Here is a 25,443-nt window from a genome sequence, read left to right on the forward strand (position 1 = left end):
CAATATTAATGGATACTCTAAAGTAGGGAGTATATCTGCATCCCAAATGGCATCCTATCCCCTATAAAGTGCCCTACTTTTGTCCAGAGCCCATATAGTGCACTATATTGGGAAGCACCCTGGGAGTATGGCTGGGCCTGGGCGGCTCCACTGGCCAACGCCGCCGCAGCACTGGGGTGGTCAGCAGTTTACGGAGGCGAGGCCTACAGGTCAACAGAGTGTCAGGGGTCAAAGATTGCCATCCCAAAGGTCTCCAATGACCCCGGCCAATTGATTGCTTACACATCAGAAAGCTTCCTTTCTGCATTAACTTCAAATGTTGCCTTGGAGGCTACAGGGCCTATGACCCCCACCACCACACACCACCCTATCTGCCTTCCCTCTCTGTGGTCTGGTGTGACTGAACAGTGTATCATATGGTGTGGATATTTCATAGAAAGCCATTTCATACTGAAATGTTGATTTATATGATGAAAAAATTATGTCCATTTTAGAATAAAGGCTTTAGCAACTTCAAATACAAAAGTAGCAGATAAAACATCTCAAAACATTGTCATTTTAATAAATTATACTTCCAGAAATGTACAGTCAAGGAGGGGTACATTTTATGAGTTTGGAATGAAACAAACAATGAAGAAAGATAAGGGATACAGATATAGCATATACCATAATTCTCAATAGCATAACACTTGCAACATAAATAATAGCAATTTTACAGCACACAGAGTAAATCAGTAATATATTTTGTTAACAAAAAAATAGAACACAGTCCAGCGTTTATACCAGCAATAGTCTTCTGCATTGTTAAAAATAATGTCACCTAAACATCTTTGCGATTGCATTTTAAAACATGAGAATGGGATAACAGTAAAAATGATGTGTCATTAATAAAATTATTTTAGAAACGCACTTGGCTTATTGTAGTCTAGTTTATTGAAATAGTATTAGCATATTTGGGATGAATATTTGGCAGGCTCGTGGAGCAGTTTTGTCAGAATATGTATTTTTTATTACATTGTAGTGACACAACAATCATACTTGGAAAATCACATCTGTTTATACAAGGAGATTTAAACCCTCTCTTTAAAAACCAAAATATACTAGTCTGTCTGTTTCCACCAGTCCCAGCCGAAGTCACGAGGACCTGTCATTTGGCAAAACCTCAGGTTAAGTGGCCATTACAAGGCCTGTAGATCCTCTGGAGACACATGTCTATGCTCTATCCCGTCCCATTTCCATCAGTCCCAGCCAAAGTCATGGCCTGTCATTTGGTAAAACTTCATATTGAATGGCCTATAGAACTCCCTGAGCCTGAGCAGCACCTCTGGAGAGATCTGTGGATGAGGCCTTCCCTTAGACTTCCCCAGACAGCGTGGCCTGCTGCTCCCCTCAGGCTTCTTCAGGCAGGGGAAACCCTTGGTCTGGTTGAAGTAGAAGTGTTTGTCCGTGACCACCCTTTTCAGCCCCAGGAAGTCCTGCACCCTGCCCATCTCCCCAGCCGGGTCCGTCACCAGCCGCTCCCCGCTGACGAAGAGGAACTTTGAGAGGGGGAAGTAGCGCAGCCAGTTCTCCAGGTGCTTGGCGTAGATCCCGATGCGCACGGCGCTCCAGGAGGTGTCGATGAGGCCCGTGGTTGAGTTCCGGAATGTCAGGCTCTGGAAAGACGGAAGGCCGGGTTGTTTGGACAGCGTCTGGGTGTAGTCGGACACGGCCCGGGTTACGGGGTCTCGGACCACCACGATCAGCTTGGTATGACGACTCAGGGCGAAGAGACGCCGAGGAGCCTCCTTGGTGACAAAGTAGCTTGGTGTCTTCTCCATGGTGATTTGGCTTTCCAACGTCCGAGGCATCAGGTTTCTGAGAGGAGAGGAGAGAAGAGGAAAGATTTGATTAGTGGTTCCCAAACATTTGGTAAACTAACCCACTAAAAGCTTCTGGGAATGCAACAAACTTTAAGACCTTTGGAACCTGGTTTGTGTGTCATAAACATGACCTGATCTGCTTCCACATGTTTTATATTACAACATTTTATGGAATATTAATATTCCATGCGTTAATGGAGTGTTCCAACCGTCCCCTTTGATGCTCCCCAGCCTTGAGGGCTTCTGATTTAGCTTTGTAATTAGTTGGTTAGGTCTGTGATTACATCAATATAAACATCTACATTAGACGCTGGCCTCGCTGAAATGCATGTCAGATGGAGAGGAAGTCAATGAGTGGGTGCTTAAGGGAAACCACAAAACCATAATAACCAGTGAAAAGTCATTTCCACAGGACTTCCTCCTCCTTCACAAGCCTGTCAGAGCACCTCTGAGAGCTGGGCTGAGAGCTGGGCTGAGAGCTGGGCTGAGAGCTGGGCTGAGAGCTGGGCTGAGCGGGCTCTCCTTCAGGCTGCCTGGACAAATACAGTGCATTCGGAAAATATTCACACCCCTTGACTTTTTCTACATTTTGTTACGTTATGTTTTTTTTTAATCCCTCATCAATCTACACTCAATACCCCATAATGACAAAGCGAAAACAGGTTTTTAGAATTATTTACATAAGTATTCAGACTCTTTGTTATGAGACTCGAAATTGAGCTCAGGTGAATCCTGTTTCCATTGACCATCCTTGAGATGTGTCCACAACTTGACTGGAGTCCACCTGTGGTAAATTCAATTGATTGGACATGATTTGGAAAGTCATCATTGAGGGAAAGATGAACGGAGCAAAGTACAGAGAAATCCTTGATGAAAACCTGCTCTAGAGCGCTCAGGACCTCAGACTGGGGCGAAGGTTCACCTTCCAACAGGACAACGACCCTAAGCACACAGCCAAGACAACGCAGTAGTGGCTTTGGGACAAGACTCTGAATGTCCTTGAGTGGCCCAGTCAGAGCCCGGACTTGAACCCGATCGAACATCTCTGGAGAGACCTGAAAATAGCTGTGCAGCGACGCTCCCCATCCAACCTGACAGAGCTTGAGAGGATCTGCAGAGAAGAATGGGAGAAACTCGCCAAATACAGGTGTGCCAAGCTTGTAGCCAAGAAGACTCTAGGCTCTAATCAACAAAGCACTGAGTAAAGGGTCTGAATATTTTGTATTTTTAATACATTTGCAAAAATGTATAAAAACTTGATTTTGCTTTGCCATTGTGGGGTATTGTGTGTAGATTGATGAGGGGGAAACAACTATATAATCCATTTAAGAATAAGGCTGTAATGTAACAAAATGTGGAAAAAGTCAAGGGGTCTGAATACTTTCCGAATGCACTGTATACTATGCCATGTACTGTCTATCGTATACCACTGACACTGCAATAAACTCCCCAACAGACCAGCACCAGTCTGACAAATGAGAAATAGACTGGCACCCAGGTTAGCAGTAAAGAATCTGATGATGAGCTAAAGAGATGAAAGACAGCTAATAGTCTCCAAATTGTTTCATTTTTATTTTATTTAACTATTATTTAACCTTTAAAAATGTGTCCTTTGACAGTTGGAACCTAATGTTGGAACACTATCTAAAGTGGAATCCCAGAAGTTCCATTTTAGAATCCTAAGGACAGAAAACAGGAATCCTTCCAACTCTCCTCAGAAAAGGACCACCTTCATTTCATTTCAAATGAGGGGATTCAAATCTTACGGCGGGTTTATGTTTTAGAAGTCCAAGCATGAAGGAACGTTCCAACTCCTCAGAAAATCCCTCATTTAATTTCCACGGATGGTTCCCCCCGTAGCATAGCCATGTGGTAGATACTGAGAGTGGGTCTCAAATGGCATCCTATTCCCTAGAATACGGTGCACTAGGGCTCTGAACAAAATTTGTGCACTCTATAAGGAATAGGGTGCCATTTGAGACGCATTCCAAAAGCTGTCATCAACGTGGTTGGTGTCTGGTCTCTAAATGCAGGGCTCTGGCCTGAGCTGTGTGGGGAACATACTCCTCTCTGATCCAAATCTGACATCCCCACCACGAATGTGCCATGAAGCTAATCCTGAAAACATGGCCTATGTTTTTACAACAGACCACCTCTTTTTTTTTTTACTACAGCCTGGGTATGAGTGGATATGAGGATCAGGTATATAGATAACACTCATACTACAGAACGAAATCTGTTAGGTGTTAGGTTTTAGAGAGGATTTATCTCAATGGGATCTCAATGGGATCTCCTGGTTCAATAAAGGTTAAGGAAAAGAAAACCATGTAGATAACGTTTCATTGGCTATAGCATGTTGATATTAATATTACAACATAAGAGGTCAAATAGTAACATAGAAAACCTCCTTTCAAGAGCAACAACTCCACTGGGATCCAGCTTTAGAGGGACATATCTCTACACATTCTCTCCTGTCTTCCTCTGTTCTGAACGACTCCCACGGTGGCCGATCAGTTACGTAGGACAGCATTGTGCTATAATTCTATCACTTCATAACTCTGTTCATTTCAAGATATAAAGGAGACCATTTCCTTTACAACTACCCCTACAACCCATGACAACTAAAGATTTATACTTATTTCATTTGATACTTCTTTTGCTCTTTCTTTTTATAATTTTTTTTATGTTTTACAATAATTATTTTGGGCTGCCATACAGAGGTGCCAGTCTGTTTGTGTAGTGTGTACTCAACAGTAACTGAATGTTTAATTCTGGACAAACAGGCTGATGGCATCCATGCTGGACATGTCCCGGCTTCCATTGCCATCATATTTACATTCTTTATTTAAATGTATTATTTATTTAAACTTTATTTAACTCGGCAAGTCAGTTAAGAACAAATTCTTATTTACAATGATGGCCTACCCCGGGCCAAACCCGGTCGACGCTGGGCCAATTGTGCGCCGCCCTATGGGACTCCCAAACACGGCCGGTTGTGATACAGCTTGGAATCGAACCAGGGTCTGTAGTGACGCCTCTAGCGCTGAGATGCAGTGTCTTAGACCACCGCGCCACCCGGGAGCCCCAAAACACTGTCCTGTAATCACGGAACTCTCTGGCTACAACACAAACCCAAGTGGGAGGGAGGGAGGGAGGGAGGGAGGGAGGGAGGGAGGGAGGGAGGGAGGGAGGGAGGGAGGGAGGGAGGGAGGGAGGGAGGGAGGGAGGGAGGGAGGGAGGGAGGGAGGGAGGGACCCACATTAACCTGGTCAGCCTTATCTCACAGTATTAAAGTGAGACCATATACTAGAGTGTATACCTATTCAACTGCTGTTGTTGTTCTTTATCAGATGTTGTTGCTCTCTGTATGGTTTCCAACGGCAGCCAGGTTAGCGGAGGCTAGCTAAGTGACCCGCTGTTTGTTTTGATCACACATTAGCCTAGCGGTAGCACTGCTAGCATCTGGCACAAGAATGCAGGTCAGAGGGTCCACAGATGTGTGTTTATCTCCATAGACCTGCTGTACTCACCGTCTGGGTGGCCCTCAGCTCTATTAGGCCCTGTTGTAAAATACCTCAGGTTAATAGGCTACTGTTTATGACCGTATTGTAGAGACTGAACTAAGTACACCGACCTGAGTGTGTGTCAATGTCATCTCAAAAACAAGGGGAAAAGACAAGCTACACACTAATTGTGGAAACTTTAATGTTGACAAATATTGACTTAATCGTTTTTGTACTAAGTAGGTGAGCGCACTCGTAAAACGCAGCATCTGGGCATTAGCATGCGTGTGCGTAGGGGCGTCATGCAGCTCCAACATCTGAGGGAGCACAACGTACGTGAGGATGGCTGGGGACACACACACACACACACACACACACACACACACACACACACACACACACACACACACACACACACACACACACACACACACACACACACACACACACACACACACACACACACACACACACACACACACAAAGTGCTCCAACCTGGGCTTTTAACTCTTATTTGTCTTCCTAGTGTTAGCTCTCCTCTCCCCATGTGTGTAAACATAGGACAGGAGCTTTGATTTAAAAGTTGGCCACACTCTCAAAAGAACACACCTAGACACACCCACCCACACACACACACACAAACATATGGGCATGCACATACACACCCTTACACCCTTATGCAGGAGCAGCTTAGACTCGGCACTGTTACCAGCAGGACAGGATGAGGTTCTCTGTGTGTGTGTCTGTGTCTGTCTGTCTCTGTGTGTGTGTGTCTGTATCTGTCTGTCTGTGTGTGTGTCTGTCTGTCTCTGTGTGTGTGTCTGTATCTGTCTGTCTGTGTGTGTGTGTCTGTGTCTGTCTGTCTGTGTGTGTGTCTGTGTGTCTCTGTGTGTCTGTGTCTGTCTGTCTCTGTGTGTGTGTCTGTGTCTGTCTGTCTGTCTGTCTGTCTGTCTGTCTGTCTGTCTGTCTGTCTGTCTGTCTGTCTGTCTGTCTGTCTGTCTGTCTGTCTGTCTGTCTGTCTGTCTGTCTGTCGGTGTGTGTGTGTGTGTGTGTGTCTGTGTGTCTCTGTGTGTGTCTGTGTCTGCCTGTCTGTGTGTCTGTGTCTGTCTGTCTCTGTGTGTGTGTCTGTGTCTGTCTGTCTCTGTGTATGTGTCTGTGTCTGTCTGTCTCTGTGTGTGTCTGTGTGAATGCGCACACATGCAAATGTTTGTACCAGTATGAGCACGTGTGTGAAATGCAGTAGAGGATATAAAGATTTGTTGCTAGGTAGGAAAGGTTTTCCCTGTTGGTCCCAGGGCTCAGACCCTGTATGCTGTGATCTATGTTGGCTCTGTGTAACTTTACACTGTGACCCCCGCCAGACCCCTCTGGGAGAGAACATGGGCCTTTCCACCCTGAAGGTCAGAGGCAGACACTTATGATTCAGTGGGTGAGACCATCGGGCCCACGGGGGATGCTTATAATGCAAGATGTCTTCAGCTCAGCATCTCTCTCTCTCCCTCTCTTTACTTATTTTCTCAGGGATACTTCCATAGGACATTGCAAGTTACATTATGAGTACACACAGTGTGCAGGAATGTTGAGAAGACATTTTGTAAACCAATTCCCATCACTGGGGGACTGCATTTCTGTCACTACAAGTTCATCTGGAGGCTTAAACACAGGGCATGTTGCCTCTGAGAGCTGAGACATGCCTTTGACTCTTTGTCCCCTGCGTTAGACTCAGTACTCTGCTACTCTGCAGAGGGAGAGGCTTGTCATTCCTGGGAGAAGAAAATGGAGGCCTCAGGAGTTAGTGAAGAGTAATTAGAAGTCAAAGTCAGCAGGAAACAACAATAAAACGTGTGTGTGTGTGTGTGTGTGTGTGTGTGTGTGTGTGTGTGTGTGTGTGTGTGTGTGTGTGTGTGTGTGTGCGTGCGTGTGTGTGTGCGTGTGTGTGTGTGTGTGTGTGTGTGTGTGTGTGTGTGTGTGTGTGTGTGTGTGCGCGCGGTACAGTAGCATAGCATAGTAGAGTCTAAGGGTGTAACGTACACACCAAGGCTGTCGGACAACACACCCACGCTGGTTTAATACAGCAGCCAGAGAGTGGTGAGAGTTCTATTTGTTGAGGAGGTTTAGGCCTACATCAGTGAGGTAGGTCGGTAAGAAAGACCTAAAGAATGTGTCTACGAGGGGGAAAAGTGAACATGACAGTTAATACAGAGATTATTACAGCAGGCAACTTTGAGAAGAGTCAGTGGGAAGCGGTCTCACAGTTTCCTCGGGAGAGATAATGACAGTGTAGAGAGAGACAGAAAGAGAGAGAGAGAGAGACAGAGAGAGCGAGAAAGGGGGAAACAGCTCAAGCCTCCAGACTGTCTACTGCAGGATAAAGCCTGACATTCCAACTCCAGAATTAAAAAGAGAGAGAGAATTGGAGAGATACTAGTGTGAGAGAGCAAGAGACGGGAGAGTATGTGTGAGAGAGAAAGACAGAAAAAAGTGTGTTCCTTGCTGTAATTGCCCCCCTCCGTCTTATCGAATGGGAAAATCAGCCTGCGTTCCTCTGTGTTCCTGCCTGGCCCACAGTGGGTTAGCTGTTAGCTGTGCGGCTTTATCAGTGGGTGACCATGGGCCAGGGGCCCACACCCTGAGATGAACAGATGAACAGACAAGAGGAGGAGGAAGAGAGAGATGGACAGATAACTGGAGGGTCACTTCCTTCCTCCTTCCTCCCTCAGCCTGACCCCAGTCATTCTTTACAAAGAACTACAGAAACCCCGTTTTTAAGAGAACCTCCACCTTTAAAACCATACTGTACTTCTTGTTCTAAATTAATATTTCATAAGGGCTTCTAATGATTCTCAGAGCCAGGTTGAAGTGTGTTTTTCTGTGCACTTCATAAAAGCAACTCCATCCCTTTTGAACCAAAGTTAAACATTATCATCTAATACTATACATCAAATCAAATCACATTTTATTGGTCACATACACATGGTTAGCAGATGTTAATGTGAGTGTAGCGAAATGCTTGTGCTTCTAGTTCCGACCATGCAGTAATATCTAACAAGTAATCTAACAATTTCACAACAACTACCTTATACACCCAAGTGTAAAAGGATGAATAGAATATGTACATATAAATATATGGATGAACGATGGCCGAACGGCATAGGCAAGATGCAGTAGATGGTATAGAGTACAGTATATACATATGAGATGAGTAATGTAGGGTATGTAAACATTATATAAAGTGGCGTTGTTTAAAGTGACTAGTGATACATTTAATTACATCAGATGGCAAGATGCAGTAGATGGTATAATTTTTAATTATTAAGTGGCTAGAGATTTGAGTCAGTATGTTGGCAGCAGCCTCTCTATGTTAGTGATGGCTGTTTAACAGTCTGATGGCCTTGAGATAGAAGCTGTTTTTCAGTCTCTCGGTCGCAGCTTTGATGCACCTGTACCGACCTTGCCTTCTGGATGATAGTGGTGTGAACAGGCAGTGGCTCGGGTGGTTGCTGTCCTTGATGATCTTTTTGGCCTTCCTGTGACATCGGGTGGTGTAGGTGTCCAGGAGGGCAGGTCGTTTGCCCCCGGTGATGCATTATGCAGACCTCACTACCCTCTGGAGAGCCTTGCGGTTGAGGGCGGGGCAGTTGCCGTACCAGGCGGTGATACAGCCCGACAGGATGCTCTCGATTGTGCATCTGTAAAAGTTTGTGAGTGTGTTTGGTGACAAGCCAAATTTCTTCAGCCTCCTGAGGTTGAAGAGGCGCTGTTGCGCCTTCTTCCCTACGCTGTCTGTGTGGGTGGACCATTTCAGTTTGTCCGTGATGTGTACGCCGAGGAACTTAAAACTTTCCACCTTCTCCACTACCGTCCCGTCGATGTGGATAGGGGGCTGCTCCCTCTGCTGTTTTCTGAAGTCCACGATCATCTCCTTTGTTTTGTTGACGTTGAGTGTGAGATTATTTTCCTGACACCACACTCCGAGGGCCCTCACCTCCTCCCTGTAGGCCATCTCGTCATTGTTGGTAATCAAGCCTACCACTGTAGTGTCGTCTGCAAACTTAGGCAAGATGCAGTAGATGGTATAGAGTACAGTATATACATATGAGATGAGTAATGTAGGGTATGAGAACATTATATAAAGTGGCATTGTTTAAAGTGGCTAGTGATACATTTAATTACATCAGATGGCAAGATGCAGTAGATGGTATAGCGTACAGTATATACATAAGAGATGAGTAATGTAGGGTAAGTAAACATTATATAATATAAAGTGGCTAGTGATAAATTGATTACATCAATTTTTCCATTATTAAAGTGGGTGGAGTTGAGTCAGTATGTTGGCAGCAGCAAGACATCGGGGTCCGCGACGGGGCTGGTTTTCTTTTTGTAGTCCGTGAGTGACTGTAGACCCTGCCACATACCTCTCGTGTCTGAGCCGTTGAATTGCGACTCTACTTTGTCTCTATACTGACGCTTAGCTTGTTTGATTGCCTTGTGGAGGGAATAGCTACACTGTTTGTATTCGGTCATGTTTCCGGTCGCCTTGCCCTGATTAAAAGCAGTGGTTCGCGCTTTCAGTTTTGCGCGAATGCTGCCATCAATCCACGGTTTCTGGTTGGGGAAGGTTTTAATAGTCGCCGTGGATACAACATCACCAATGCACTTGCTAATAAATTCGCTCACCGAATCAGCGTATACATTAATGTTGTTGTTTGACGCTATCCGCAACATATCCCAGTCCACGTGATCGAAGCAATCTTGAAGCGTGGAATCAGATTGGTCAGACCAGCATTGAACAGACTTGAGCACAAGCGCTTCCTGTTTTAGTTTCTGTCTATAGGCTGGGAGCAACAAAATGGAGTCGTGGTCAGATTTGCCGAAAGGAGGGCGAGAGAGGGCTTTGTATGCGTCGATGACGTTAGAGTAACAATGATCCAGGATTTTGCCAGCCCGGGTCGCGCATTCGATATGCTGATAACATTTAGGGAGCCTTGTTTTCAGATTAGCCTTGTTAAAATCCCCAGCTACAATAAATGCAGCCTCGGGATATGTGGTTTCCAGTTTACATAGAGTCCAATGAAGTTTTTTTCATGGCCGTCGAGGTGTCTGTTTGGGGGGGATATACACGACTGTGATTATGATCGAAGAGAATTCTCTTGGTAGATAATGCGGTCGGAATTTGATTGTAAGGAATTCTAGGTCAGGTGAACAAAAGGACTTGAGTTCCTGTATGTTGTTGTGATTACACCACGACTCGTTAATCATTAGGCATACACCCCCGCTCTTCTTCTTACCAGAGAGATGTTTGTTTCTGTCAGCGTGATGTGTGAAGAAACCAGGTGGCTGTACCGACTCTGATAACGTATCCCGAGTGAGCCATGTTTCCGTGAAGCAGAGAACGTTACAATCTCTGATGTCTCTCTGGAAGGCAACCCTTGCTCGGATTTCGTCTACCTTGTTGTCAAGAGACTGGACATTGGCAAGCATTGGAGTATACTCGGGAGCGGTGGGCGATGTGCCTGTCTACGGAGCCTGACCAGAAGACCACTCCGTCTGCCCCTTCTGCGGCGCCGCTGTTTTGGGTCGCCTGCTGGGATCCAATCCATTGTCCTGGGTGGTGGACCAAACAGAGGATCCGCTTCGGGAAAGTCGTATTCCTGGTCGTAATGTTGGTAAGTTGACGTTGCTCTTATATCCAATAGTTCCTCCCGGCTGTATGTAATAACACTTAAGATTTCCTGGGGTAACAGTGTCAGAAATAATACATAAAAAAATACGAAATACTGCATAGTTTCCGAAGAACGCGAAGCGAGGCGGCCATCTCTGTCGGTGCCGGATGTAGATAGCAGGAGGTTGGTGGCACCTTAATTGGGGAGGACGGGCTCATGGTAATGGCTGGAGCGGAATAGGTGGAATGGTATCAAATACATCAAACACATGGTTTCCATGTGTTTGATGCCATTCCATTTTATCCGTTCCAGCCATTATAATGAGCCGTCCTCCCCTCAGCAGCCTCCACTGCTATACATCATGCTGCATTACTCTTTCCCCAGCGTCTGCTACCGTTAACACTGTTGGTGAGGGAAAAATACCCCCCCCCTTCATTTTCCCATGAATTACCTACCTTTTCCAAATTAATTGAAATTACAAGTACACCTCAGAACTCTCTAATGGACTCCAACCATTGGCCATCTGGTGTCTACCCAACTCTATGAGAAGACTCAATACTGGACTGCAGTGAATGCCACTTCCTAAATTGTTAAATGTCCCACTCCTTGTGGTTGTTGCCCATCCTTGAATTGTTTTAACTGAGGAATGGGATTACAGTTGGCAGAAAACCGGGACTGCAGCTGCTGGGAAAGATAGTGTTTGTCATTAAGGGGCCAATCCTGACCCAGTAAATTGTGTGTGTGTTTTTGTGTGTAAGAGAAAGAGAGTCTCTAAAATACACAGCACAACAGAGAGAGAGAGAGAGAGAGAGAGAGTCTCTAAAATACACAGCACAACAGAGAGAGAGAGAGAGAGAGAGTCTCTAAAATACACAGCACAACAGAGAGAGAGAGAGAGTCTAAAATACACAGCACAACAGAGAGAGAGAGAGAGTCTCTAAAATACACAGCACAACAGAGAGAGAGAGAGAGAGTCTCTAAAATACACAGCACAACAGAGAGAGAGAGAGTCTCTAAAATACACAGCACAACAGAGAGAGAGAGTCTCTAAAATACACAGCACAACAGAGAGAGAGAGTCTCTAAAATACACAGCACAACAGAGAGAGAGAGTCTCTAAAATACACAGCACAACAGAGAGAGAGAGAGAGTCTCTAAAATACACAGCACAACAGAGAGAGAGAGTCTCTAAATACACAGCACAACAGAGAGAGAGAGAGTCTCTAAAATACACAGCACAACAGAGAGAGAGAGAGTCTCTAAAATACACAGCACAACAGAGAGAGAGAGAGTCTCTAAAATACACAGCACAACAGAGAGAGAGAGAGAGAGAGTCTCTAAAATACACAGCACAACAGAGAGAGAGAGAGAGTCTCTAAAATACACAGCACAACAGAGAGAGAGAGAGAGAGTCTCTAAAATACACAGCACAACAGAGAGAGAGAGAGAGTCTCTAAAATACACAGCACAACAGAGAGAGAGAGAGAGAGAGAGAGTCTCTAAAATACACAGCACAACAGAGAGAGAGAGAGAGTCTCTAAAATACACAGCACAACAGAGAGAGAGAGAGAGTCTCTAAAACACACAGCACAACAGAGAGAGAGAGAGAGAGCGATGTCGGCATATGAGAAAGCATTTATTTGGTTTTCAGATTTATTTTTTTGAACTTCCTAGATAATGTTCACATTCCGAACAGAAAAGGACAGAGTTCTCCTTCAGACAGAGTTCTCATTTTAATCAGTCACATTTCCTCACAATTAAACATAACTATTGTCCAAGAAACCAATTTGTCTTACATTATTAACGACAACCCATAAAATGTTTCCTTAACTGCTTTTCATAACAAAGAAAGGTGTGTTCCTATGATTCCTATAGCGAGTCTACGTTCTCACGCTCTCTCCACTTCACCCTCACCCTTCTGCCCTCCTTACCCTCTCACCCACTCACCCAGACGGTCAGTCGGTCAGTCGGTCAGTCAGTCAGACATTAAACAGAGATGGTCAGGCAGGGCATAAGGCAGAGGCCACAGCTGAGACAACAATACACACTGTGCTGTCAATGATTCACCAGCCTCTCCAGACAGAGGATGGTATGCTGGGTGATGTGGGTAGAGGGTCAACCTAAAGGGTCCTGGGTAAAATGATGCGCCAGACAGCTCCTGGATGAATTATAATCCAATAACTGCCCTTGTTGATAGACTAGGGCAAATAAGCAGACTCTGATTGGGACTGGACCCCGGTTAAAATAAGTTTAGACAGTTTGAAGTGTAGGGATTCATGTGTAACTAAACAGAGCAACTCTGGTGTTGTTGCAAAAACAAAGCTGCCCTTTTCGACTGTCACACTTGTATCACTATCCTACAGTCGCTACAACGACTAGGCCTACTACAGTCTCTGATAACTAGAATTTCATTCGTCCACAAATGTATAATCACAGCTTTACAGAAAACAGAAGACATTTCCCTCTGGTCTTCAGCGTTGACTGGGTGTGTATTATGATTCCAGAGAGGTGTAGTGCTATGTGAGGTTGTTATAGCTGTGACATCCATCTTGCTGTGACAGGGACATGGGAGGATGAGGTCGGGAGGGAAGGAGTGGGGGATCATTTTTTACACTCCACCAAACATGAACCCTAATCAGTCACTGTAACCTGGGAGTCATGTTAGAGACCTGCAGGCTGACAGGAATCCAGGCCACTGGATCAATACTGTCATAGCTCTGTTGCTCTATCTGTTTAAAATGGATTCGTTTATAATGAGGGGAAAGAAGGTAGAAAAGGCTTGGTAATGTGGCAGTGAAAACATCTCTGGGTTAGTCTTACATTATTATAGTAAATGAGCATCCAAGTAGCCTACATTTGCTAGTTAAAAAATAAACATCATACCTTTTTGAAAGTCCACAACAATATTAATATACCGTATGTGCGAATGCAGCAGTAATTGGTAAACTGTATAGGGAACACCGTTTTAACTAATCCATTGCCATGTGGTTCTATTCACTGAGCAAATGATCAGTTAGCTAATCATGTATATAGACCTAATTAGGTTAGGCATCTGGCTATTGAGGACATTGATTTGGAATAGTCAGTCCCTTGTTCTATCACACTAAGAGGGTTGGAAAGGAAGTCCAATGGACTTTTCCATTTGTCCAATACTAAATACTCATATTGTTATCATTTTCACATCTCCTATACATGTCCCTTTATTTCATTAACTATCATCTGATTGGATAGGGCATAACATGCGGAAGGTGAAAGGTCGTCCAATGACGAGCTGTCAAAATATTGAGTTGGGCGATTAGGTTTTTCTCCAGATTGAAAATCCATACCCATCCCAACAAAATTTATCAAATCACGTTTGATTATTCAGTTATATTTGCCCCATTTCATTTTGCATATTGACATCAGTCTTGAAGACATTCCTTTGGTTTCTTGAATGCATGCCATGCATGTATTGTAGATCTCTCTTTGACCGTACACCGCCATAGCCTGAAATAATGACACAGACTAGCCGACCAGTGGACCTTGTCAGGGAAACAAAGTCTCCTTTGTTCAGTCCAATTCTATATATTTGATTTATTTCAGAGACACTTTGACCATGAAAGGCCCTCCCAAAACCTTTTTGTTGGGCCAAAGAACTCTCTCTCTCTCTGTCTCTAACACTATTTCAAAACCTTAAAAATGTGCCTGGGAATTCAGCAGTGGAAGAATCCCTTGTGATTGATTTTAAAAAAGGCAGTCAAGAAATAAGAGCTGGACATTCCTGTCTGCATACTGTGACCAATGCTACACTGAATTATGCAAGAAAATATACTTCTGAAGAATCCTGTCCCCCCAATCCCCACACGTTTCAAAGTCTTCACAGTGTGTGTAGGGTATAAATGTCGTTGGTTGAAGGATCAACGACACCTTGTCAACAAGATTGAATATTCAGCCGTTAAGGAACCTCCCCTGCAGTGCCCTGGTAAAGGTACCAACAGCTGAATCAATAGGAAACCCTAGTTTAACAGATCAATATTGGAAATGACATCTACAGTATATCCAATGGATATTCATGGTGTCATGAAAAGGTGTGGTTTAATGGTGGATCGCAGAGTAGAATGGGGAGAGGGAGATGTGACACCTGACTGGCTTTGATCTGAAACGCTTATGCTACTTGCACACATGCAATGGAAACACACACACACAGTCACACACAGAAAGAGTAGAAAGAGCTAAACCCTTTAAACATGTTCTCTCCCACAAAACCACATAACCATTTCCAAATGCATCGAGAGGCCAAGTTTTTTCCACATATAAGCATTTCTTCTAAAACAATTTGCCAAATGCTTCTTTAACATGTCCATGTGTTTTATTTGGTTACTAACTGAAGACAGAGGACAGTGTTCATTTTCAAACTCAATGCAGTGTAATAATACACTTTGAAATTAAGAGCTCTGTCAAATTACATAATGCTTAAGTGATATTTTCCAGTCCAGTCTAAATGCTTTATGCTGCCGTCTTAAATGGTGCCTGGAGTGATTCCAGTCCAGATACGAATGTATATCCAATGGGTTTTTACTTAATTCTATGTCCATGTGAATAGCAACACTTTGCCCTTATGCCACAGAGTTACTCTATAACCGATTTGGTAACAAGAATGTTATTGCTCTGCCGCACACATAAAACAGTGATTGAATTGCTTTGAAAGGTCAGATTCTGTTTCATATCAGTTACTGTGTAGTTACACAAGTTACTATACAAGACATCATAATCCCTTGTGTAATACCTTGGTTAAAATCAAAGACCCCATCAATTAGGATACAAGGCCTTTCACACAAAGGAGAGAAGAGCGGAGGGAGGAGAGAGGATGGAGCTGGTAATGATAAGGGATTAGACTGACTGATTTGGGTGCTTTGACACTATTCTCATTACTCCAACACAGTACTACATACTACGTCTTAGATAAGAACCAATAAACCATCACATCCTTAGTCACAGATCTAGGATCAGCTTTCCCTCCCCAAATCCTAACCTTTACCGTTAGTGGAAAATACCCAATACTGACTTTAGATCAGAGCCTTGGCTTGGGGCAACTTCCCCCTACACTGACAAGCTGGTACTCCACAACGTTATGTCATCCCTGCTTCCCTGAGCTGTCTGAGCTAATGCCTGACCTGTCATTACAGCAGGCCAATCCACACAGTGTTGACAATGCCTGTCGTCAGATTAGGAAAGACTAAAACCACACTTATGAGATAGAAGAGAGACTAGAGAGCTGCTGTGCAGCTGCAACAAAGCACTACATGGACTGTGACAGTGTTAAAAGATGTGTTAGAAGGTCACTGGTCTCCCAACACCATCAAAGGCTGTAGCCAGTAACTCTTGTAGTGCCACAATGTAGGCTACTACCCAATCATCTGCCTGGACTCACAAACTACACTGAATAAAAATATAAACACAACATGCAACAATTTCCAAGATTTTACTGAGTTACAGTTCATATAAGGAAATCAGTCAATTGAAATAAATTCATTAAACCCTAATCTATGGACTTCACATGACTGGGAATACAGATATGCATCTGTTGGTCACAGACACCTTAAAAGAAATGTTGGGGTGTGGATCCAAAAACAATGCATCACAACACATCTCCTTCGCGTAGAGTTAATCAGGCTGTTGACTGTGGCCTCTGGAATGTTGTCCCGCTCCTCTTCAATGGCTGTGAGAAGTTTCTGGATATTGGCGGGAACTAGAACACGCTGTCGTACGCGTCGATCTAGAGCAGTGGTTCCCAAACTTTCTATAGTTCCGTACCTCGTCAAACATTCAACCTCCAGGTGTGTACCCCCTCTAGCGATTTCGATGAGGCTCTCTTGTTCAGATATCGGTAAGTGGATAGGAGGCAGGGCATGAAAGGGATAACGAATCCAGTTGTTTGTGTCGCCCGTTTCAGGAAAATACCTGCGTAATTGCGTACCCAGCTCACTCAGGTGCTTCGCTATATCACATTTGACCATGTCTGTAAGCTTGAGTTCATTTGCACACAAAAAAAATCATACAATGATGGAAAGACATGTGTGTTGTCCTTGTTAATGCAGACAGAATAGAGCTCCAACCTCTTAGTTACTGAGAGTCCCTGTAATCCTAGATTCAGATCATTCAGGCGAGAAAAAACATCACCCAGACAGGCCAGTCATGTGAGAAACTCGTCATCATGCAAGCGGTCAGACAAGTGAAAATTATGGTCAGTTAAGAAAACTTTAATCTTGTCTCTCAGTTAAAAAAAAAACGTGTCAATACTTTGCCACTTGATAACCAGCTCACTTCTGTATGTTGTAAAAGCATTACATTGTTGCTGCCCATGTCATTGCATAGTGCAGAAAATACACAAGAGTTCAGGGGCCTTGCTTTAACAAAGTTAACCATTTTCACTGTACTGTCCAAAACTTCTTTCAAGCTGTCAGGCATTCCTTTGGCAGCAAGAGCCTCTCGGTGGATGCTGCAGTGTACCCAAGTGGCGTCGGGAGCAACTGCTTGCAAGCGTGTTACCACTCCACTATGTCTCCCTGTCATGGATTTTGCGCCATCAGTACAGATACCAACACATCTTGACCACCAAAGTCCATTTGATGTCACAAAGCTGTCCAGTAATTAAAAAATATCCTTTCATGTTGTCCTGGTTTCCAGAGGTTTGCAGAAGAGGATGTCTTCCTTAATTGACCCCCCATAAACGTAACGGATATATACCATGAGCTGGGCCAGGCCAGCCACATCTGTTGACTCATCCAGCTGTAATGCATATAATTCACTGGCTATAATTCACTTTCAAAACATCTCCTGACATGTCACTGATGCATCATGAAACAGTGATGTTTGATGAAGGCATTGTCTGTATTGTTTTTTGGGCCTTGTCCCCCAGGATTGTCCAAGGCATATCCGCGGCAGCAGGAAAAATTAAGTCCTCTACAATAGTATGGGGCTTGCCTGTCCTAGCAACTCAGTAGCTCACGATATGAAACGCTTCTAGCCCCTTCTTATTAATGGTATCTGTTGCTTTTATACATGTCTTACTACTCGAAAGTCGTCTTTATTCTCGCTCAAAAAACTCCTTTGGCTCATTTTTCAAATTGTCATGTTTCGTTTCTAAATGTTTGCACAAGAGTGAAGGTTTCCTGCGAGAGAGTAACGGTCAATGTGATTGGATGTTAATAACTTGACGAGGCTACCTGTATTTGATATTGTGTTGTTATTTCGCTGAACCCTAGATGGTTTAATTTTATTTTGGGCTGTGAAGAAAAAATATATATATTTGGCGTACCCACGACGGCATTGTGCGTACCCCAGTTTGGGAATACCTGATCTAGAGCATTCCAAACATGCTCAATGGGTGATATGTCTGGTGAGTATGCAGGCCATGGAAGAACTGTGTCATTTTCAGCTTCCAAGAATTGTGTACAGATCCTTGCGACATGGGGCCATGTATTATCGTGCTGAAACATGAGGTAATGGCGGCGGAAGAGTGGCACTACAATGAGCCTCAGGATCTCATCACAGTATCTCTGTGCATTCAAATTACTATTTGTCCAGAGCTTATGCCTGCCCATACTATAACCCCAATGCTAACATGGGGCACTCTGTTCACAATGTTGACATCAGCAAACCGCTCGCCCACACGAGGCCATCTCCCCAGTACAGCTGAAACTGGGATTCATCTGTGAAGAGTGTGCCAGTGGCCATTGAAGGGGAGCATTTGCCCACTGAAGTCGGTTAAGATGCTGAACTGCAGTCAGGTTAAATCAAATCAAATTGTATTAGTCACATGCGCCAAATACAACAGGTAGGCATAAGCAGGTAGACCTTACAGTGAAATGCTTACTTACAAGCCCCTAACTAACAATGCAGTTAAAAAAAATATGGACAAGAATAAGAAATAAAAGTAACAAGTAATTAAAGAGCAGTAGTAAAGTAACAATAGTGAGACTATATACAGGGGGGTACTGGTACAGAGTCAATGTGCGTGGGCACCGGTTAGTTGAGGTAATATGGACATGTAGGTAGAGTTATTAAAGTGACTATGCATAGATGATAACAACAGAGAGTAGCAGTGGTGTAAAGGGGGGGGGGGGGGCAATGCAAATAGTCTGGGTAGCCATTTGATTAGCTGTTCAGGAGTCTTATGGCTTGGGGGTAGAAGCTGTTTAGAAGCCTTTTGGACCTAGACTTGGCATTCCGGTACTGCTTGCCATGCGGTAGCAGAGAGAACAGTCTATGACTAGGGTGGCTGGAGTCTTTGACAATTTTTATGGCCTTCCTCTGACACAGCCTGGTATAGAGGTCCTGGATGGCAGGAAGCTTGGCCCCAGTGCTGTACTAGGCCGTTCGCACTACCCTCTGTAGTGCCTTGCGGTCAGAGGCCGAGCAGTTAACATACCAGGAAGTGGTATGCTCTCGATGGTGCAGCTGTAGAACCTTTTGAGGATCTGAGGACCCATGCCAAATCTTTTCAGTCTCCTGAGGGGGAATTGGTTTCGTTGTGCCCTCTTCATGACTGTCTTGGTGTGCTTGGACCATGTTAGTTTGTTGGTGATGTGGACACCAAGGAACTTCAAGCTCTCAACCTGCTCCACTGCAGCCCTGTCGATGAGAATGGGGGTGTGCTCAGTCCTCTTTTTCCCATAGTCCACAATCATCTCCTTTGTCTTGATCACGTTGAGGGAGAGGTTGTTGTCCTGGCACCACACGGCCTGGCCTCTGACCTCCTCCCTATAGGCTGTCTCGTCGTTGATCAAGCCTTCCACTGTTGTGTCATCAGCAAACTTAATGATGGTGTTGGAGTCGTGCCTGGCCATGCAGTCATGAATGAACAGGGAGTACAGGAGGGGACTGAGCACGCACCCCTGAGGGGCCCCTGTGTTGAGGATCAGCGTGGCGGATGTGTTGTTACCTACCCTTACCACCTGTTGCAGAGGGGGGTGTTTAGTCCCAGGGTCCTTAGCTTATTAATGATAAGCTTTGAGGGCACTATGGTGTTGAACGCTGAGCTGTAGTCAATGAATAGCATTCTCATATAGGTGTTCCTTTTGTCCAGGTGGGAAAGGGCAGTATGGAGTGCAATAGAGATTGCATCATCTGTGGATCTGTTGGGGCAGTATGCAAATTTGAGTGGGTCTAGGGTTTCTGGGATAATGGTGTTGATGTGAGCCATGACCATCCTTTCAAAGCACTTCATGGCTACGACGTGAGTGCTATGGGTCGGTAGTCATTTCGGCAAGTTACCTTAGTGTTCTTAGGCACTGGCACTATGGTGGTCTGCTTAAAACATGTTATTACAGACTCGGACAGGGAGAGGTTCAAAATGTCAGTGAAGACACATGCCAGTTGGTCAGCGCATGCTCGCAGTACACGTCCTGGTAATCCGTCTGGCCCTGCGGCCTTGGGAATGTTGACCTGTTTAAAGGTCTTACTGACATCGGCTGCGGAGAGCGTGATCACACAGTCTTCCGGAACAGCTGGTGCTCTCATGCATGTTTTAGTGTTATTTGCCTCAAAGCGAGCATAGAAGTTATTTAGCTCGTCTGGTAGGCTCGTGTACTGGGCAGCTCTCGGCTGTGCTTCCCTTTGTAGTCTGTAATGGTTTGCAAGCCCTGCCACATCCAATAAGCGTCAGAGCCGGTGTAGTACGATTCCATCTTAGTACTGTATTGACGCTTTGCCTGTTTGATGGTTCGTCGGCGGGCATAGCGGGATTTCTTATAAGCTTCCGGGTAAGAGTCCCGCTCCTTGAAAGCAGCAGCTCTAGCCTTTAGCTCAGTGCAGATGTTGCCTGTAATCCATGGCTTCTGGTTGGGGTATGTACGTACAGTCACTGTGGGGACGACATCCTCAATGCACTTATTGATGAAGCCAGTGACTGATGTGGTGTACTCCTCAATGCCATCGGAGGAATCCCGAAACATATTGTTGTCTGTGCTAGCAAAACAGTCCTGTAGCTTAGCATCTGCTTCATCTAACCACTTTTTTATTGGTCTAGTCACTGGTGCTTCCTGCTTCAAATTTTGGAATCAGGAGGATATAATTATGGTCAGATTTGCCAAATGGAGGGCGAGGGAGAGCTTTGTATGTGTCTCTGTGTGTGGAGTAAAGGTGGTCCAGAGTTTTTTTTCCTCTGGTTGCACATTTAACATGCTGATAGAAATATGGTACAATGGATTTAAGTTTCCCTGCATTAAAGACCCCGGCTACTAGGAGTGCCGCCTCTGGGTGAACGTTTTCTTGTTTGCTTATGGCGGATACAGCTCATTCAATGTTGTCTTAGTGCCAGCCTCTGACTGTGGTTGTATGTAAACAGCTACGAAAAATACAGATGAAAACTCTCTAGGTAGATAGTGTAGTCAACAGCTTGTCATGAGATACTCTACCTCAGTCAAGCAATAGCTCGAGACTTCCTTAGATATCGTCCACCAGCTGTTATTTACAAAAATGCATATTCTGCAGCCCCTTGTCTTACCAGACGCCACTGTTCTATCCTGCCGGTGCAGTGAATAACCAGCCAGCTGTATGTTGATAGTGTCAAGCATTAGATATTACAGTTTTGAATGTCCCGTTGGTACTGTAGTTTAATCTTCCACGTAGGTCATCTATTTTATTGTCCAAAGATTACGCGTTTGCTAGCAGAATGGAAGGAAGTGGGGGTTTATTCGATCGCCTACGAATTCTCAGAAGGCATCCCGCCCGCCGACCCATTTTTCTCTGCCTCCTCTTCACACAAATCCTGGGGATCTGGGCCTGTTCCCGAGAAAGCAGTATATCAATCGCGTCAGGCTCATCAGACTCATTAAAGGAAAAAAAGGATTCTGCCAATCCGTGGTGAGTAATCGCAGTCCTGATGTCCAGAAGTTATTTTTAGTCATAAGAGATGGTAGTGGCAACATTATGTACAAAATAAGTACAAAAAATTGTTACAAACAACGCAAATAAACAAAAAAAACACAATCGGTTGGGGGAACGTAAAACATCTGCCTGCTTCTCCGGCTTCTTCTCACCAGGTCAAGACCCTGGTGAGGACGACGAGCACGCAGATGAGCTTCCCTGAGACGGTTTCTGATAGTTTGTGCAGAAACTCTTTGGTTGTGCAAACCTACAGTTCAATCAACTATCTGGGTGGCTGGTCTCAAACGATCCCGCAGGTGAAGAAGTCGGATGTGGACGTCCTGGTCTGGCGTGATTGCACTTGGTCTGCGGTTGTGAGGTACTGCCAAATTCTCTAAAACAACATTGGAGGCGGCTTATGGCAGAGAAATTAACATTAAATTCTCTGGCAACAGCTCTGGTGGACATCACAATTGCATACTCTCTCAAAACTTGAGATATTTATGGTATTGTGTTGTGTGACAAAACTGCACATTTTATAGTGTCCTTTTATTGTCCCCAGCACAAGGTGCACCTATGTAATGATTATGCTATTTAATCAGCATCTTGATATGCCACACCTGATTATCTTGGCAAAGGAGAAATGCTCACTAACAGGGATGTAAACAAAGTTGTTCACAAAATTTGAGAGAAATAAGCTTTTTGTGCGTATGGAACATTTCTGCGATCTTTTATTTCAGCTCATGAAACATGGGACCAGCATTTTATATGTTGCGTTTTATATTTTTGTTCATTATATAGTAATTATAGTGAAAGGCAGTACAGTCAGGTAACTTGCAGAAGACCTAGGTTACACTGTCAATGCTTAGAAAGAGTACTGTACATCATTATAGGCATTTTTCTGTGTAATCCTGATTTCTTTAGTAAAAAATAATAGGTGTATGCTTGGAGACTTTCATCCCTCCATTGATGCTGTTTACATTTGTACCCAACGTCTGCAATATTCATGAACAGACTGTATTGATTTCTCCCTCTTCTTGGCTCTGTGTCACATCCTTATGTGCTCTCCTGCCTTCTGCCTAACCAGCTGATATGGGTGACAGTGAGGACTCCCCAGGGACACACACAGAGACAGACACTTAGAAATGCAGCACATCACGTCAACAAACAGCATTTTATTGGCAGGGGACTGAATACCCCGTCGAACCGAGGGGCTCTGAGAGAGGGTCCTTATTGGCGTTAGGGGATATTAATGAAGTGACACTGAAGTAAGCAGGGGAAGATAGGAACCTGTTCAGGAGAGTTGATCAATGGCAAAAATAAGGCACCAAAATATACACCTGATATACAGTAAATCCACAGACATTCTTCTCTTTTGGTGGCTGTGATGACAGGCAGTTTCACACAATATTTTGGGATGAATTATGACTAAATTATGACTTGTGATTTACCAAGCACCTATGTCACAGTGCAATAACATGATTTTACCTGGGTATCAGGTAATCTGCATTGACTGATTCAAGTGAAACATTAGGCTATTTATTATAGAAAATCATATATCTTTCCATTTTTTGGCCATGTTCAATATGTTTTCACTGCTACTGTAAATTAAAGCATACAAGAAGAAACAGATTTAATTAAAATTCAAAACAGCCCTTACTCACCTGTACCATTCCAGTCCGTTATCATAGAACCTGTCGAAGAAGTGGGGTTCGGCGCCCACAGCTCTGACATCCGGGTGAATGCGCAGAAACTCCAGAAGCGCGCGCGTGCCTCCTTTCTTTACTCCGATGATGATTGCCTGAGGAAAAGTTTTACTACCGAAGTTATTGGCTATAGAGATGTTGTTATCCGGTCGCAGTTCGTTATCATTGCCCTGCAAGAGTGAGTCAACACTGTCAAACCCGGGGAGTTCGCGAACAACCGAGCCGGGAGAACTGTTCTTGTGCGGGTCGAGCTTTTGCTGCTTCAGTCCATCATTTAGGCCTAAGATTTTGTTGATAAAAGTTGTCTGTTGGTCGTATACAGGTCTAGGTAAGGATTCGCAGTACCCAGAGAGACAGTAAAATAAGTAAGTGAAAATGATGATCATGGTAAGGAAGACGGAAAGTTTGGACTGCGCCTTCAGGTGTCCAAAGTTGAACACAGCTCTCCATTTGCTACATCCCATGAGTCGCTATACTGAGCTGGAGGGTAACACGCAGAAAACATGCCTTTTTAAATTAGATAAATTCAATGCGTTTTAAAATAAAGATTAGGCCTGGTCTTTCTTTATAAAGTTACCCATAAAAACATCGTTCATTATGAAGTCGTGCCATTGCGCACTTAAAAAAAATCCATGAATATGTTTAATCATCCACTTAATAACACATAACTCTTGTTGAAATAAATATTTGTAGGCCTAACTGGGTCAATGTCAACTTGTCCAAAGTGCACAGTGCTCAGAGAAACGGAGTTTGTCCCATCTTGCTCCCTGCTCCTCTCCCTTGGCTCGCGCGCAGCCCTCTGGCCCCCATCACCAGACTACAGACACACCCCTTTCCTTCTGGGTGTGAATCCACGCCCTATTGGTCAAATTCCCTCCCCTTACATTTTCAGGCATGATTCTGAAAATAACACGAATAACTGGCACACTGAGATAAATCACAAATAATAATGTGATTGAATAGCTTTTTAAATTACTATGTAGGCTAATTCAAGAATATATAGTTATCTTCCAAGAAATAACAGTTTGTTTAGAAATATGGTGTTTTTCCATTTAAATGTAAAAAGGATAATAAAAAAATCTCTAGATTTGTCTATGTGAAGTGCTGTTTAAAACCCTCTGTTTGGGGCTTACTGTGGTCAGTGTGTCTGTGTGGGCTGTGGGGTAGGGGTTACCCCTGTCCCCACCCAGGGCTGTAAAAGGGGCTACACCCTATGGAGCCACCTGTCTGTCTGCTAGCCCTCCTTGGCCACACACCCTATGGAGCCAGCCATGCCCAACACACAAATGAACCTCTTCCTGCTATAACAGGGCCAGACAGGTGCAGTCAGTGGTCAGCTGAAGGTCTGTGTGTGTGACCAGCATGCTGTATAAACAAACCTTCTCCCTCTTCAAGAGACAATGGTGAAAATGCAGACAGACAACCATCAGTTTCTCTCAGGTCAACTTTCTCAAGTCAGCAGCCTACAGTCAGAGCAGTGTAGCTAGACTACAAGATGATCGTAGTCTGCAGTAATTTCATCTGTGGTATTACATATTCTTTCATCAGGTAGAATGCAGTAAGTATTGGAGGAAATCAAAGTACTAGAAACCCAGCCCAGCTGCTGCTGATAAAAGCGACAAGGAAGTAAATGAGTAAAGAAAACAACAAGTGTGTCACGCCCTGACCTGAGAGAGCCTTTTTTATGTCTCTATTTAGGTTTGGTCAGGGTGTGATTTGGGTGGGCATTCTATGTCCTTTTTTCTATGCTTTGTATTTCTTTGTTTTTGGCCTGGTATGGCTCTCAATCAGGGACAGCTGTACATCGTTGTCGCTGATTGGGAGTCATACTTAGGCAGCCTGTTTTCCTTTGGTGTTTGTGG

At 44.2% G+C, this 25,443-nt stretch overlaps 1 protein-coding gene across 1 annotated transcript; it reads right to left on the reverse strand.

Moving 5' to 3' along the window:
* Positions 1-1,092: 1,092 nt before the first annotated feature.
* Positions 1,093-24,183, reverse strand: LOC106589565 (heparan sulfate glucosamine 3-O-sulfotransferase 6). Its single transcript, XM_014179696.3, has 2 exons — positions 23,540-24,183; positions 1,093-1,857 (listed from the first exon to the last, which is right to left on the reverse strand). Exons 1-2 carry the CDS (start codon positions 24,043-24,045, stop codon positions 1,239-1,241), a joined length of 1,125 nt encoding a protein of 374 aa, XP_014035171.1. The 5' UTR covers positions 24,046-24,183; the 3' UTR covers positions 1,093-1,238.
* Positions 24,184-25,443: the final 1,260 nt, after the last annotated feature.

This window comes from Salmo salar, chromosome 28, assembly GCF_965601325.2.
Source record: "Salmo salar chromosome 28, fSalSal1, whole genome shotgun sequence".
NCBI classification, from domain to species: Eukaryota; Metazoa; Chordata; class Actinopteri; order Salmoniformes; family Salmonidae; genus Salmo; species Salmo salar.

Coding starts and splice junctions, on each gene's coding strand:
- LOC106589565 (XM_014179696.3), bottom strand. CDS start 24,045: ATGGGATGTAGCAAATGGAGAGCTGTGTTCAACTTTGGACACCTGAAG. Junction 1,858..23,539: donor AACGGACTGGAATGGTACAG/GTGAGTAAGGGC, acceptor CTCTCCTCTCAG/AAACCTGATGCCTCGGACGT.